General features: G+C 32.2%; 2 protein-coding genes across 2 annotated transcripts; one reads left to right on the top strand and one right to left on the bottom strand.

Annotated features, from left to right (window-relative positions):
• The first annotated feature begins 3,718 nt into the window (after window positions 1-3,718).
• On the top strand, window positions 3,719-8,276 carry SPP1 (Phosphatidic acid phosphatase (PAP2) family protein). Its single transcript, XM_020685227.3, has 8 exons — window positions 3,719-4,245; window positions 4,359-4,454; window positions 4,578-4,652; window positions 4,783-4,913; window positions 5,290-5,393; window positions 5,480-5,608; window positions 6,477-6,592; window positions 7,608-8,276. Exons 1-8 carry the CDS (start codon window positions 4,084-4,086, stop codon window positions 8,013-8,015), a joined length of 1,221 nt encoding a protein of 406 aa, XP_020540886.1. The 5' UTR covers window positions 3,719-4,083; the 3' UTR covers window positions 8,016-8,276.
• On the bottom strand, window positions 8,052-15,669 carry PP2A-4 (protein phosphatase 2A-4). Its single transcript, XM_037636673.2, has 11 exons — window positions 15,382-15,669; window positions 14,898-14,954; window positions 14,513-14,596; window positions 13,875-13,946; window positions 12,675-12,746; window positions 12,415-12,455; window positions 11,292-11,358; window positions 10,573-10,764; window positions 10,342-10,431; window positions 10,130-10,237; window positions 8,052-10,031 (listed from the first exon to the last, which is right to left on the bottom strand). Exons 1-11 carry the CDS (start codon window positions 15,472-15,474, stop codon window positions 9,966-9,968), a joined length of 942 nt encoding a protein of 313 aa, XP_037492601.1. The 5' UTR covers window positions 15,475-15,669; the 3' UTR covers window positions 8,052-9,965.
• Between the last annotated feature and the right edge of the window lie 607 nt (window positions 15,670-16,276).

Genomic DNA, 16,276 nt, shown 5'->3' with positions numbered 1-16,276 from the left:
CTTAACGAGCTTTTTTGGAATTAATCTATTTTTGAGGAGAATAGAATATAAGAATGAAACAATATTTAGTTTCCAAATACAAAAAAAAAACTTGTTAGGGGCTAGGGCCAGGGCCCCTTGCACCTAAAATAGATCACTTAACAAGCTTTTCGGCTCGATCCGTTTTGGGCCGAGTCCGTATAGGCCCAACAACCCGTTTTGACAATGTTATTTTTTACATATATAATTTAATGCAAAAATCACTAACTTATGATGGAAAGTTACTTAGAGCATAAATCAGAGCCCTCCAACTAAGGCATCCCATATTTAATATTGGTGAATATCCGTTTTTTTAAACTATTATTTTATTTGTCAATAAATATAAATCATTTAAAATAATTTTTTTATTCACAATATGGTAAGTCGTTTTTAGAATATCAATGATTAATAAATGCTATTTTCTAATTTTATTTTTATTTATATTAAATGTAATAGTTATCTTTATAATTTTCTAAAGAGTAATTTAATTAAATTAATAAATATTTTATTATAATTTAGAAAAATTAAGTTGTTTTTTTTATCACTCTATCACAACTTTAAACTACTTCCACATGTAGAGAAAGAGAGTATCTAATACTTTCTCCCACCAAACAAACACGTGGATAACCAATTAGCCGTAGAATCTTAAAGAAAACAAAGAAGTAACACGTGGACCATTGACAGGTTCGGGCGAGCCCATAGTCGTTGGACAAGTTTGGTACTGCGGGACCCAACCCAATTACTCTATAATTGGTGGGACCCATTAGCTCCTAAATTTTACTTTTTTTTTCTTTTATCTTATTTTATAAATATAAATTATAATTAAAAAAAAAAAAAGGAAAAAAGGGGACATTTGACTTTTGACCTTCGTCAAATTTGGAAGGCCTCCAACTACAAGGAGACTAATTAGAAAGTAAGTTCCATCCTATGAAAGAAAGATGAGATTATGAAAGTCAAGTTAGGGTCATGAATGCAATTTCATGTTTAACTTGTTCTACTAAATCAAACAACTTTGAATTAATTTTTTACCTATCTCAGTTGGCAACACAGACTGAGCATATAAAAAGAGCTCTCGAGTTTGAAATACCGGTAATTTATACAAAAAGAAAAACTACGAACCCTACTATTTTTTCTTGTTTGGGGTCCTTCTCTGTGATTTCTTATTTTTATAAATTAATATAATATCACTCTCCTATTTTTTCTTTAACTACTACGGGTATTCCAATATTCTTTAAATATGAGACTATTTTTATTTTAAAATTCGTAAAATATCTTCCTATTTTGTAAGAATATATGCTATTTTGTTAGTACTTAAATAATTAAATGTTATCTTACAATATAAAAAAAAAAATTAAAACTTTGATTTTTTTTTTTTTAAGTTTTGATGTACTAAAAGCCATAGGTGTGGTTAAACTCTAGATTTTCAAATCCTGTCTAGTTTTTGAAGTGGTAAATTCAAATAGTTATGTATTAGGTTTAACCAGAATTGAAGTCGAATTCAATTGGAAATTTGAATTAATTTTAAATATTATATCAATATATAAATAATTTTTTAAATAATAAAATTGAATTATTAAAATATAATTCAATTAAATGCGTATACAATAATTTTTCTTCAAGTAATTAAATATATAATTTTACAGAACATAAAATTAAAGATAATAATGAAATAAATATTTATTTAAGAATTTGAACAGAATAATGATTTAAATGATATTAGTAAAAATTAAAGAATAATTTAAATGAAGTTAAGAAATTTAAATGATATTAGCAAAAAATAAAGAAATTTGAGTTTTACAACTTTTAAAAAGTAAATTTTTCCAATTTAAAATTATAAATCCATCTTTTCATAATTTGCTGTTAAAAGAGAAAAATTAAAATAAAATGACCACTTTAATATATTTTCAAGATTTGTTTAAAACACTGAAAATTGAAGAAACAAAATTTGGATTCTCATATATTCACGTAAGATTTAAGATGCAACAAAGGCGGTAGAAAATAATGAATTGCATCATAGAAAATACAGTCAAATAAGAGCGCACAAAGCTAGCTCCCTCAATTATTATTATTATTATTATTATTAATGAATAAATTGACAACTACGATTTATGATAAGAAATTTCTGTCATTCTAAACTTTACATTGGACGTATTGTGTTCTTAAAGTTATGATTTTGGTAATATTGTATACGTATTCATACCTGATATGATAATTTTTTCATATTTTAGTTTTTAATATGCAAAATATTGATTTGATGTGTGGTTACTGTAATTTTTTGATATAATTTTTACATTTTTTAAGTACCTAATAAGTGTTGAATTGATTTAATTATAAATTGAAATATTTTAATAAAAAGTTTACTCCGTTGATGTGTCTAATAAGTGCAATTTTATAAATTAAATTATTTAATAGATCAATATAAAAGTTGAGAGTGCCATAATATTTTTTATATAAAGTATATGAATTTTGTCATTGTTAAAAGGATACTCTTGGATTAGATCATGGTCGGGAATCTTAGGAAACCCTTTTCGTATTGATTTGGAGCATTTAAAATTATTTTTTAAGTAATTTAGCAAGTGATTTTAAGTAGGAATGAGTATTTAGTTCAACTGAATTGAACCGAACCGTCTCTAATTAAAAAAAAAAAAAAGTTAAACATAAAGAGAGTGTTGGTTTTGGTAATTCACTTTTAATTTTTGACTCAAAATATATTTTTAATTCACAAGTAAATTTAAAACTAGTTAAAGTATTTTTGATAACACGGCTTAAAAATTACTTTTAAGTAGTTTATGTGTTTTGTTAATAAGTATTTATATGTAATTTAATTCATAACAATTACTAAAAGGGGTAATAATAGTATTTTGAGAACTTATTATGTTAATCATACTTTTTACTGGGTCAAACAGTAATTTTAAAATGAGTAGGTGACTTACTTATGACTTATAATTTATTTTAAGTAGATTTTTAAGTTATATTTCAAACCAAACATCGTTCCACTTGAAATATTTTACTTATTTATGGATTTAAAAGCTTTAATAGAAATTAAACCAAATCGAACCGAAATAATTTAATTCCCTTGATGTAAAAAGCAAACAAAACCAAAATACTCTTATAAGACTATTGATTGCTATTTAGATCGGGAGGAGATGAAATTTATATTGAATTGAATACTCGAAGTTGATAGGAGATTACAGGAGATGAAATAGAGGCTTTGATCTACCGTTGGATTCTTCTTAAGACGACAACATTTCTTTTATTTTCATTTGTGCAAAATAGAAAGTTCTATATGATTGAGTTAAATCGAGTTAAGAGTGAGCTACAGATGAATATATTTTTATTTTGCATTTTAATTTCTAATTTTAATTTGCATTTTGTGGTCTAATATCACAAAAGATCATGATTAGTGTGAAATTGATATAAAATCGAAAATAGAGTAAAATCGTAATAGAAGTGAAAGTTTAGAGTGAAACAATCCAATTAGGCCATTGTTCAAGAGCCAAATCAACATTGATTTGATTCAATTATTCGGTTATAAGCAAGTTTACTCATCCCTAATTCTCAAGGCACTTCAATATAAGTTACTCGAATGTTTTTAAATCTGGAGTATTATTTTTTAGAAGTCTTTATCAGCGGATGGGAAAAATGAGCATAATAATATATGTTTGTTTTTCTTCACCGCGTATATTTTGTATTGGTCAGAGTCTGTTCTTTAATGTATAGCTGCCTCTTTCTCCGCCAGCCAAAATCCAACAAAGCCTGCTGGAAGCTGCCTGCCCACTTGCCACAAAAAAAAAAAATCACAAATATCCAAGCCAAAAAAAAAAAAAAAAAAAAAAAATCACAAATAAAAAAACCAGAAAATTGCAATCAAAAAAATCAAAATCAAAACCCATTTGCCTCCTGACTTCTGACCCCGCGAGTCATTGCCAGTAGTTTTTCAAAGTTTCTGTTTTTCTTCCCCCAATTTCTATTGCTAATAGTTTGTCAAAAAATTTTTTTTTTTTCTGAATTTCCATTTATTTCTTTTTTTTTGACTCCTCTGGCTTTTTTTGGAGGGAGATATTAATGGAAAGCATAGCATTGTGGCAAGGGGTGACTCTTTGTGCGATTGCATCATGGATTGTCATATCGTCATGTCTTAATGTGACCTTAAAGATTAGATCTTTCCTGCAACCTTGGGTCACCCATCATGTCATTTGCGGCACTCCTTTCATCCTCCGGATCCAGGTTTTTCAACTAGATTTCCCTCGAATAAACAAAACCCAGATCGTCTTTTGATTGTTTGTTGAAGAATTTATGCTGAATTGTTTAAATTTTATTTTGTTTTTGCTATTTTGCAGAAGCACCAGCATGGATTCTTGGATGCTTTATTTTCTGGGTTGTCCTGTGTTGTTTCTGTTCCCTTTTATACTGCTTTTCTTCCTTTCCTCTTCTGGGTATCATTTCTTTCTCTTTTAGTTTAGTTTAGTTTACTTTTTTTTTTTTTTTTTTTTTTTGAGGTTGTTGATAAATTTATACACCTGAATTTTAATTTAGTGGTTTTTTGGGTAAAACTGTAGAGTGGGCATGGAAAATTGGCTAGGCAAATGACCCTTCTAATTGCATTCTGTGATTATGCAGGGAACTGCATAAAGGTACTCTTGCATTTTTTTTTTTTGGCTTGATCCTTCCATTTTTCCATTTCTGTATTCTTTCATTTGTAAATGAAGGAATAATATGATCAGCTCATCTTTTGTTCCTTACTTTTGTGTTTATGTGTCATAGGATGTGGTATCAGCTCCTAGACCCAATTGTCCTCCTGTCAGGAGAATAACTGCCACAAAAGATGAGGAAGACAATGCTTTGGAATATGGATTACCTTCTTCCCACACACTTAACACAGTTTGTTTATCTGGGTATTGATGTCTCCTCCTTATATTCGTGTTCTACTCTATATTAATTTTCTACTTGTGTTATGAGCAGATTTAGTACACATTGTACTGGTTTGTATTGTAAGATCGAAATTAGTAGTGGTTTGGTTGTTGTTATCAAGTGTACTACAAGAAATTGGGATCAGCGACTATGCTCAATTCTTGCTTATTGGTGCAAAGCTGATTATTTGTACTTTCTTTTATTTTTTTGAGTTTGTGAAAGTCCTAGCAATTAGCACTAGTATATTATCAATATGTTATTTATTTATTGTGTAAAAATACGAATGCCTGTGTCACTGGAACTTTCGGAAACATAGTTTTATGGCAATATTTATATCCTCGCTTAATGGACACTTACCAGGTACCTCTTGCACTACTTCCTATCACATACCCGAAATCAAGATTTCTCTGTTGAGCTTGCTGGATTTGCTATTGCTTGTTTGCTTGTGGGCCTCATTGGTTTGGGTAAGTGTATCTTTGTTTCACAAGGTGCTGCTAGCTTTATCAGTTTTCTTTGGGGATTTCAAATGAAATTAGTTTTTGCTTGACAGGAAGAGTGTACCTTGGGATGCACAGTTTGGTTGATATTATAGGTGGTTTTTTCACTGGGTTGGCAATCCTCGCCTTTTGGCTTACTGTCCATGATTATGTTGACGAATTTATTGTCTCGGGACAAAATGGTATGTAGAGTTCTGTTTTAATTATCTCATGTTTTATATTTTTAATTAGTAAATTCCAAAAGCTTTCTTTGGACTGCCAAATTGTCCTCAAGCCTCTTGAGTAGTTTTTATGGAATGCTCTATCGCTTTTGAGTTTGAGTGAGGCAAGAAATAGAAGCATAGATAATTGCATTGGATTCTTTTGCCTTTTTCTTCAATTATCCTTCGGTGTAAACTTCAAAAAAGAAAAAATCTTATTAACTCCAAAAGTTCTTGATCGAGGCATGAAAATAGGACAAATAGGATGAATCCTGGCACAAGGCAACTTACTTGTGCGGTGAAAATTGATGAAAGCCTTATGCAGACCCTACGAATGTAGAACGAGTTAATTAATGTCGGCCTGGGAGTCAAAGACCACTATCAAATTTTCCTAGCAAGCTTCAGTTGATGGTCTCAAATGTCTATTCCTCTAAAGAGGAGAAATGTGCCTCTGTATCTAAGCATTCCACATTTCTGACTCCTATGGTAGGATGCTAGGGCTCTATTTAGCCACGTGATGCCAAGTGGCAAGTAGATTGGGAGTAGATTTCTGGTCTTTCTACTTAATTGGCGCAATAAAGATTAAAGAAAATTCTTGGGAACTTGAGGTTGCAAAGTCCTCAAGCACTTGAAAATTCTTTGTTGGAACCTCACATCAATCAAAGAATGATAACATTTGAATGGGATTCGAGTTGCTAGAATGGGCTTGTGTTTTAACACTAGCTATTACTTTAACGGAAGGTGGATTCCAGTTTTGTTTTTAATGTCTTGAAATGTCATACAAATTTAAGATTCAGAATATGAAAATTTTGCTTTATTCTGACTTCTGCATACGCTATTTTGCTTACAGTTACGACCTTCTGGGCTGCCCTAAGCTTCTTGTTGCTTTTTGCTTATCCAACTCCTGAGCTCCCTACTCCAAGCTTTGAGTACCATACGGCTTTCAATGGTGTTGCATTTGGAATAGTAAGCAACTACTATTTAAAACTTGATTTTCATTCTGACTTATCTTTTTTAGTTTTCAATTACCAAAAGTGTTATTATAGGTTATGAAACTGGAATCAAGTTCTAAATTCCATGTGCTGGTAGTGAAATCACGATGTTACTTGTAGAATTCCCTAAAAGACAAAGAAGAGGCATGGGGTATGCTTAGAATAATCTTAAAAGGTACATGAAAAAGAAAAAGAAGAAAATTTTATGAGAGTTGAGATATCACTTGTTCATTGAAGAAGATAATCTTAGCACAGTGAAATCACCAATTTATTACTATTCTTTTGGTAGATTATAAATGAAAAAGAGGGGTATGATAGAATTGGGGTCTACAACACGTGCACAAACACAAAGGAAAGATAAGATGGGAAAGGTGCACTCAATCATGCAGGTGCGCACGCGCGCGCACACACACACTCTGGCACGTCAATATAGCGAGTTATGTGAACTAGTTATCTAAGTTCAGGAAAAGGGTTAAATATTGTAGAATGAGGAGTAGAAGTGCGAGATGTTTGGAAATTTCCTGGTTATTCCTCCCTTGGTACCAATACCATTAGAGCTTGTCTATGCTTCTGAATGAGCAAATTGGTGAGGGGACCATCAGGAACTATTATGATTGAATTTCAAAAACTCATACCTACACTTAGGCATCCTTATCTAACACAGGTACTTTTGATAGAAGTGAAGAGTTGAAATCATTTTGCCATTAAGGATGGGATTTAGAGGGCCTGGGAATCAAATGCCTGGTTTGCCCCTTGGGGAGTGGTAAGGGCATGGTCTTCTAATTTACCATCAAATAATGGTCTTCTAATGTGTGCTTTTGGGCTTGCTGGAACATTTCTGATGAGGTTTCACTTTTTAGTTACAATTTGCTCGGACAAAATGATGTTTAATAGATTTTTCTTTTTCATCTAGCATTTTGCAGCCTCACGTTGAAGTTCTTTATGAAATAAGCTTTCAAAACATAAACTAAATTTGCTTTGTTGTTCAGGTGGCTGGGATTCAGCAAACATTCCACCAGTTCCACCATGAATCTGTGCCACGCTTGTTTACACAACTCACTGTCCCTGCCTTTTTTGGAAGAATGCTCGTGGGAATACCGACAATACTCATCGTGAAGTTCTGCAGCAAGGCCCTAGCTAAATGGGTACTTCCTGTGATATCAAACACCTTGGGCATTCCCATAAAATCAACTAGCTATATTCCCATGTTGAATGGATCAATTAGTGTCAAAAAATCGGACGAGATTAAGCAATCGGGATATATCAGAAAGTTATTCTTCTTCTCCCATCAGGACTCATTTGATGTTGATACAGGTATTAGATTCCTCCAATATGCTGGCCTTGCTTGGTCTGTGGTAGATCTTGTTCCTTCTCTATTCTCTCATTTGAGGTTGTAGTGATCCTGTTTTGTATATATATTGATATCTAGGGTGTTTTTCGTTTCTTTTCTTTTTTTTTTTTTTTTTTTTTTTTTTTTTTTCTTTTTCTAATTGGGTGAGGGGGAGTTAGCCATTGGTAAGTAATTAGGATGGTTTTATCAAGTTCCAATTGGAATTTTTTTTTTCTACGCTTTAATTTTGTAAATCAAATTTTGTCCACGGACAAAACGAATCAATTGTTCATGTATTTAATGGAAGTTATGCTTAGAAGCACATAAATGTACTTTAGAGTCTCTGCAAGCGCATGAAAAAAATATAGTTAACGGAACGTGTAGTTGCAGGTGAAACTAGCATTAGAATTTTGAGGTGAGTTATGCAAGGATGTTAAGAACATGAACATCTCAATTGGTGTCCAAAGTAAATATTGGCACTTACTATTTTGTCTTAATCTTTTAAACCCTAAAACAGAATAGCTACTCCATAATACTTTCTTCACTTTTTATGTAATAGATTGTTATAAATTTAAAATCAGAACTTAAAGATTATAAATTTGTTATTTTATAAATTTGAATCAAAGTACCTCTAGACTTTCTGTCTCAAAACTCTCCGCTCTAGGGTCATTTCGCCCTCTTCCTCAAAGACAGGTTTATGGATATGCTCTTGTTAAAGGAGGTTTACGCAACAATATCTCATGAGGGTAGATACTAGATAGATACGAGAAATGAGAGATGGTATTTCCAATGCTTAAAGATGGGTGTGGTTTGGCTTTGACAATGCCATATTTTTCATAATTAGAGGGGAAAAATATGATTTTATCTATCTATTTTACTATAATATATAACATTACCCCTGTATTTTTAAAAATATATAGTTTTGTCCTTATCTTTTGCTTATAAAAAATTGATAGAATGATATAACAGTGAAATGCAAGCAAAAATAGGGACAGAACTATGCATTTCTAAAAATGCAAGGGCAAAGTCATATTTCCATAGAATACAAGGATAAAAATGTAATTTTCTTTTATAATATATCTTGCTCATATTTTTGTTGTACTAACTGGACTACATCTTTTTTCTTGCCCTATGTTAGGAAGTAATATAATATTTCGTTCAAAGAAAAGAAAAATCGAAGTTAGTAATCATCATTCCACAAAAATAAGAATTTTATTCTCTTCCTATTTCAAGCAATTTCGTGCACCAAATAGTTACTATATTTCCTCATTCCATGCAAAAAAAAAAAAAAAAAAAAAAAGAAAAAAAAAAAAAAGAAGAAGAAGAAGCAGCAGCTTTGGACCTTAGCTCTAATTGGAGAGCTTGTGTTACCTTGTAATTTTGTTAGTTCATTTTGCCTCAAAGAAATATCTGTCTGCACATTGGAGATAGCAAAGAAACTCACGGTATTGGAAAACAATTATCAGGGATTTTCTTCACACCTGCAATATCACTCTATAAAACTCTTTCTTGGCTATTTCGGAATTTGCATTTGGCTACTTTATGTGAAAATATACAGTTAAAATACTGCAAAAGACTAATAAATAACTGTTGAAGAGAGAGAGAGAGTAATATATTTTTTCAAACAACTCTTGCTCACAATTACAAGATAAAAAGAAAAGCAAAAGCATCTACTTAACATCTAATCCACTTGTCTCCAGAAGGATGCGACATTAGTTGAACGTGGAAATAAAACAAGAGTATTCACAATTCTGCTAGGAAGATAATATCTATTGCTGATGATCTGCCATTAGCTTTAGCAAATTGTGGAGAATATTAAGCATCATTTCAAATATAAACATAAGAAAAAGATAAAAAAAAACAAAACCTGCCCTATCATACATGCTTTTCAGTTTATATATCCACCAGAAGCATGCAAAGAAAGTTCTATAGATGAACTCAGTAGATATATATTTCTTGATATCAGGATTGAGAGGCAGCACCAGGAGCAGGGACAGCGGCACAGTAGAAGGCTCATTCATAGGAAGTAATCAGGAGTTCTACGGGTAACATCAGGCTCCCCCCTCCTAGGAGCTGGCTCAAACTGCAAAGCATCGAAGATTCACCCTAAGAATTCTCACCACACTAAAGCATTAACATTGACAAGCAAAATAAATTTGGAACAGGGGGAGATAGACTGACCTGAATGAAAGTGTGACCTTTGCAGTCATCGACTTCCAATATAGAAGCCATGTTTCCACAGCGATAACAATAATTAGGCGCACTAAATATGGTAACCACCTTTTGTTCCTGCCCCAAGAAAACAATGTAATATCTTAAAACCTAACTTGTTGTCTAGAATGCAAAACTAGATTAATAGAAATATATTCATGAATTATGAAAATGATAATTACATGAGCCCAATTAAATCCATCCATTACAAGCTGATGTGCTCTAGCAATCAACTTCAAGTTGTTTGAATGATTAAATTGCTCAGATATATCCTATACAAAGCAATAAAAATTACGTTAGGAAATTTCAGCATATTAAGGTAACCATCACAACTTGAGAGAGAATAAAAGAGAATGGAACAAGGAGTAAAATAGAGAGAGAAGAATAGTCTTTGTAATAAAGAAAGGAGTTACCTGTCCAAAAGTATATCCAGCACCACGAGGTGATATACCCCAACCACATCGGTCATCTGGGTCAGACCATAAAAGATCGCACATTGCTCCTTCATGAGGAACCTCCTGGACACGATCAAAATTTCTTATGTTGTCGAGGGTTTCTATTGACGGTGACAATCCACCATGTAGACAAAATATTTCTGACTCTACCTGCACAGAATATAATTTGATTTCAGAAATATGCATCATTTATCCCAGATCATTTTGTGACCAAGCTTTGTTACAAAATAAATAAAGCAGAAAATTTCACCCCAAGAATGTCACACCTATTGGAGAGGTTTTCTGTCTATTTACAGGAAGAATTAAAATTTTTTTCCCAAGAAGCACACTCATAATCATTAGGTAAACTCATTATTCTTTGCATATGGCATTTGTGCTTTAGAGCGAATTAAGCAATTGGAATAGTCAGATCATCATAGAAAAACCAAAGACAATAATGATTGTCATAATGACATGATATTCAGTAACTAACATAAACAGGAAGTACATCATAGAACAATGATAATGGTGAATGAATAATACCCAACAGCATTAGCTAAAGCAATCTCTTTAATCTTGTATCTTAGAAATAAAATAAGCAGGTAAATCATTCTATAGTTTTCTCCACATCCAAATTTCTGTTATTTGCAAATTTGTAATCATTAACAAACAGCACAGCTATAATGAGTCTTACTAACCAATGCAGTCAATGGAAAATAGTCAAAAAGGTCTGTGAAGGTCTTCCAAACATTAGCATTGCCATACCTGTAATAGAATCATATAAAAAAAAATAGCATCAAACGTTTGCAAGAGAAGGCAAGAATGTTTTACAACTCCAAGCAAGCATATCAAATCATCCAACTCCTCCACAAGGGCATGCTTCTTGTCATTGAGGCCATATGAACAAATTCCACTTCCAACTGCCAACACACTTGGCCTCCATTAGTGTTAATACAATTTGAAGTCCACCAAAAGGTTTGGTCAATTATGTTCCATCCTAGAAAATACGTAGTAACACATAAAAAATAACAGCACATCACATGCAAAAGTATGCAGAAGGGGCATCCTCCATAATCTAAAAGAAACTCTAAAATGCAGTGCACATGGTCATTCATTTTTGCATATTTTTACCACATAATCAAGATATGAGGACTTAAACATTAAAACTAGCTAGGACCTAGCTCCAGAAAAGAGTTTACAAATGAATCATGCATCTCATTGCATTTCCTCATTCCAATAAAAGAATTCACAGTTCTGTGAATTCTTTCAGTGTCACAGAAACTTAGTCTTTCCAAAATCAATAGAATATGTCAATTAATTTCGACATTTGAAATATAAATACTAATTATTTTTAATGAGAAGTCCTTTTTCTCTTTTTAAGTCACTGCTGATTTCTACAATCTGGATCAATGACAAAGTCCAGTTAGGATGACCAACTTGAAACCAATAAGTTCCACAGTTAAGATTACCTATTAGAAAGTCTTCCTCACAATAAGGTAAACATATAAAAGGGAGAAAGAGAGGGGGGGTGGGGGTTGGGGGGTGGGGGAGGAAGATAAACACATGCAAGAAACACTTACATTCAAACAGATATTAGAAAGTTCATATGAGAGAGAAAAGAGTCTGCAACTCAACCCTAAAAACTTTTATGCTTGCTAATAAACTGAAAAGGCAGACAAAGTAATATAAATAGAACAGAAACAAGGGAACATGAATACATATAACATGCGTATGTGTGCATGCACTCTTATCATTCCAGTACATTATCACTACTAGAACATGGTAATAACAACGAATAAAAGCTGTGTACACTATACTCACTTTCGTAGACATTCATCATAAAACCCATAAACCTGAGTAATCTGCCAGAAGGAAAAACAAAAATGAAGCAATAAGTAGATTTGATAAATTCAACTATCCAAAATAAATATGGTGTCAAATTATAAAGGATCCATACTGAAGAAATTAAAACAGCTAAACAGTCAATCACAGGTTGAGTTATGCTCTTCATTTTGCAAGCATTACTGCACCCATTCAATTAAAATATGGGAACTCAATAACAGAGAATATGAATGAAATACCTGGCGACTTTCATGATTTCCTCTAAGAATGGTTATTCGCTGTGGATAACACACTTTCAGAGCCACTAAGAGCTGGACTAAGGAAATAAATCAGTATTATAGTGTGAAAAGAAAATGCTTCAGACATTTGCTGAGCTTTGAAAAAGCCAAAAGCCAAAATCCAAAATCAAAAATCCATAATTAGCTAGCACAATAAGCAGCAAGTCAAAAATGAGGATCAATGTCTGAGCATGTGCATTTCAACATCTATAATAACTATACTAAATATCTAAGGCTGGTTGAATTTCAAAGATTGCTACTAAAAGAGATGCCAAGCCATCATATGAGATCGTCCTTTGTACCAGATTTCAAATGTTTCAACAATGGCAATATATTCGTACCACCAACAAAAATTGCAAATTTTAATCCACATGCTTCATCTACTACTACAGGGTCAAAATCCAGATTAATGTGTCACATTCATCTTACATCAAAAGCTAGACATGAAAGCAATTGAGGCAACATGAATACAGTGTGATTAATTATTTGGGCCACAAACTTAATCACAAATATGACCAATCTATTAAACAAGATAACAGTGCACCTATTTTGCACCTGTATAAAGGTCAAAACGGAACCCACTAGGGGAAAGTTAAGAGAAGAGAGATTGATATAGTCTGCACATGTTCATTATAGAAAATGAGTGTGTTGTACAGAAAGCTGAGCTTATTGAAGTTGCAAAAGAAAAGAAAGCAAGGCATACACCTTAGATGACATGAGAACAACTACTGAAAAAGGGATTTTGCAACTCTAGTATTTTCTAAAGAGGTGGCATTAAACCATGTGGACATCAGCTCATAACCATATTAGCCGATGCACAAAACTGCATCAATAGAATATTATAGGTCAAACTACTAGACAGCACAGCCATCTGATTCCAAAATTGTGTAAAAGCTGCCAATAAAGCAAACACCAAACTGTGATTAATATTAGGTACAGCCAGTTTGCAGGTCATGTATAATATTGCCACCCCTACGTACTTCATATTATGGTGAAGAATTAAAATAAATAAATAAATAACATCAATAACAGCAGATCAAAATATAAACAAAGCACCTCGTGCATTGTTGCTAATTTGTGCTTCTTTCTACTGGCATGTGCAGAAGTGTTAATTAGCATCCAATGAATAATTGCAAATGACATAAATGAAGATATACATACCGTCACAGTTTCAACAGAATAATAACCACGGTCCACATAATCTCCCATAAACAAGTAATTGGTATCGGGACACTGTCAATAAAATTTTAAGATATGGTTACAGGTCTTGAATCTGAAAGTGATAGAATGAATCCAACAAATGCCTTACCAAAATATCCAATGAGGAAGAGAGGAAAGAAAATACCAAAAAGAATTAAATTTGAAATTTGCATAGGCCATTTTTTCATAAGATAAAATGATAACGAAAGGTAAACACATAAACAAATAATTTAAAACCTAGATGAGTGAAAACAATTTTTTAATGAGGATTCAAGGTGTGCAAGATGCCAAGATAGCATGAACCAAAATGAATAATATGAAATGAACTCTGCTGAAACCATGAATTGGAACTGTTCTATTGACATAATCTTTGATATGGGAAATGACTGTTTGTACTTCTCCAAATGAGACGCACTAAATATCCAAGATAAAATGAACAAAAACAAGTAGTTTCCTAACCAGTGGCAATTTACTTGACTATACCTCAAGAGTACTTCAACCTTCAAAAGCATTGGCAGGTCTCAATAAATTATTTTAGACAATCCCTCAGCTGAAACAGAAGAGTTAAAATACAAAGTGGTGATAGTCAGAACTGATACCTTCCCTCCAATACGAAAAAGTTCTGCAAGATCATGAAACTGCCCATGAATATCGCCACAGATTGTCACAGGGCTTTTCACAGGCTGTGGTAAATTCAAAAAAAAAAAAAAAAAAAAGGAATATTAAAATTTCTTTTAAAGAATTACTACCCGAGTAATATAATGCTTTGAAGTACAGGAAAGATTGAGTACACTTAACAGGCAGCCAAATAAAATTAGAAATAAAGCTGAAATTCTAGAAAGACTGCCAAATTTCACAAGCACCTGCTAACTACTAAAAGTATATTTTCATTTTCGAAATTTAAAATTAATAATGACGCAGGCAGGTTCCTACAGCACCACAACTGGGTTCCATGTTTAAACCAAGAAGGATAACGAGCTGTACCTGAACATTGCTTTCTTGCATTAGTATCTCCTTAGCCTTGTCACATAATGCTCTAACCTGCAGAGCAAAAGAAAATCAAAATGAACAAACTATACAATTCTCGCACAACCCAAAATGAAAACGTTGTTAATAGCAAAAGCAAGTAAACTGAAAATGGAATTAAAAGCTAAATGCTTCACTAATAGCAAAAGCACATATGCATTTGTAAAATGTGTTATTTCTCATAGGATAAAATGGGAATTTAATCACCACACATCCTCTGCAAAATTTGAATATTTTGCGAATCATTTTCCTATTAGGGCTCTTATTTTAGAACCAAATAAAACAAATGGGCATAGATCAACTCAACAATATCATGTAAATACCACAGAATTCATTTCCCAAGCAAAGAAACAAACACAAATCGTCATTAAATTAAGCAATTCAGATCAATTTTCAAAAATTTAATACGTTCTTGGCAACCAAACAAAAATTGCAGATGAACCTGGGTCTCGGAGAGTGGCTTGCACTGCATGAGCTGCGAGATCTGCTCATCGAGATCGGTGACTGAATCTGAAGAAATCGAATTGGCGCCCATCTTGATTGTTCTGTTCTGCTTCGCGGATTAGGGATAGCCCTAACCCTAAAGATTGAACTGATATGGTTCTTTGTGTCTTCTTTTTCAGTTTCTCTCGCAGTTGGCTTTGCGCAGTGAACGAAGATGAAATGAGAGAGCGCGTGACTGCGTGAGTGAGGGAGCGAGTGAGATAATTAGCTAATAAGTTGAGAAGAGAAGGTAGATTGGATTCTTTCTTTTCCTTCCTTTTATTTATTTTTAAATTGATAAAATAAAATGAATGGCAGAGTTTTTTCTTATTATTAATAATTAGTAGCTTTTTTATGTTATGATAACAATAAAGAAAAAACACAACAACATGATATCCTTTTAGAGTATTAATATCATGTCAAATAAATTCTATTTAAATTTAAAATATGAAATCAACATGATAAATGTAGAATTCAATTCAATTCAATAGTATTTTTTTAGAAGAAATTCAATTTTATATTGTTTATCTATCTATTTATCTATACTATATAAAGGAAATATTGAAGAATAATGAGATTTTCTATATTACACTTGATGAAATTAAAATGTTCTAAAGTACCCTTAATGACAGTTAGTTAAAAAATTACAATTTATTAGTTGATTAGATATAATTTATAAAAATTATTTTTTCAGTCAATCATGTGCAACCCGATTATCTTTTCACTTATACGAAGAGTGAGATGTTTTCACCAATTTGGTGAGTAGAGGTTATTTCTTATTGTGTAGCCCACAGTATTATTTCGGTCCATCAGACCTCTTAATTAATAAAAAATTTATTTTTTAAATAAATACA

Source organism: Jatropha curcas, chromosome 2 (assembly GCF_041381405.1).
Source record: "Jatropha curcas cultivar XTBG-Jc1 chromosome 2, XTBG_Jcur_1.0, whole genome shotgun sequence".
NCBI classification, from domain to species: Eukaryota; Viridiplantae; Streptophyta; class Magnoliopsida; order Malpighiales; family Euphorbiaceae; genus Jatropha; species Jatropha curcas.
This window is presented reverse-complemented; position numbering and strand designations above follow the sequence as displayed.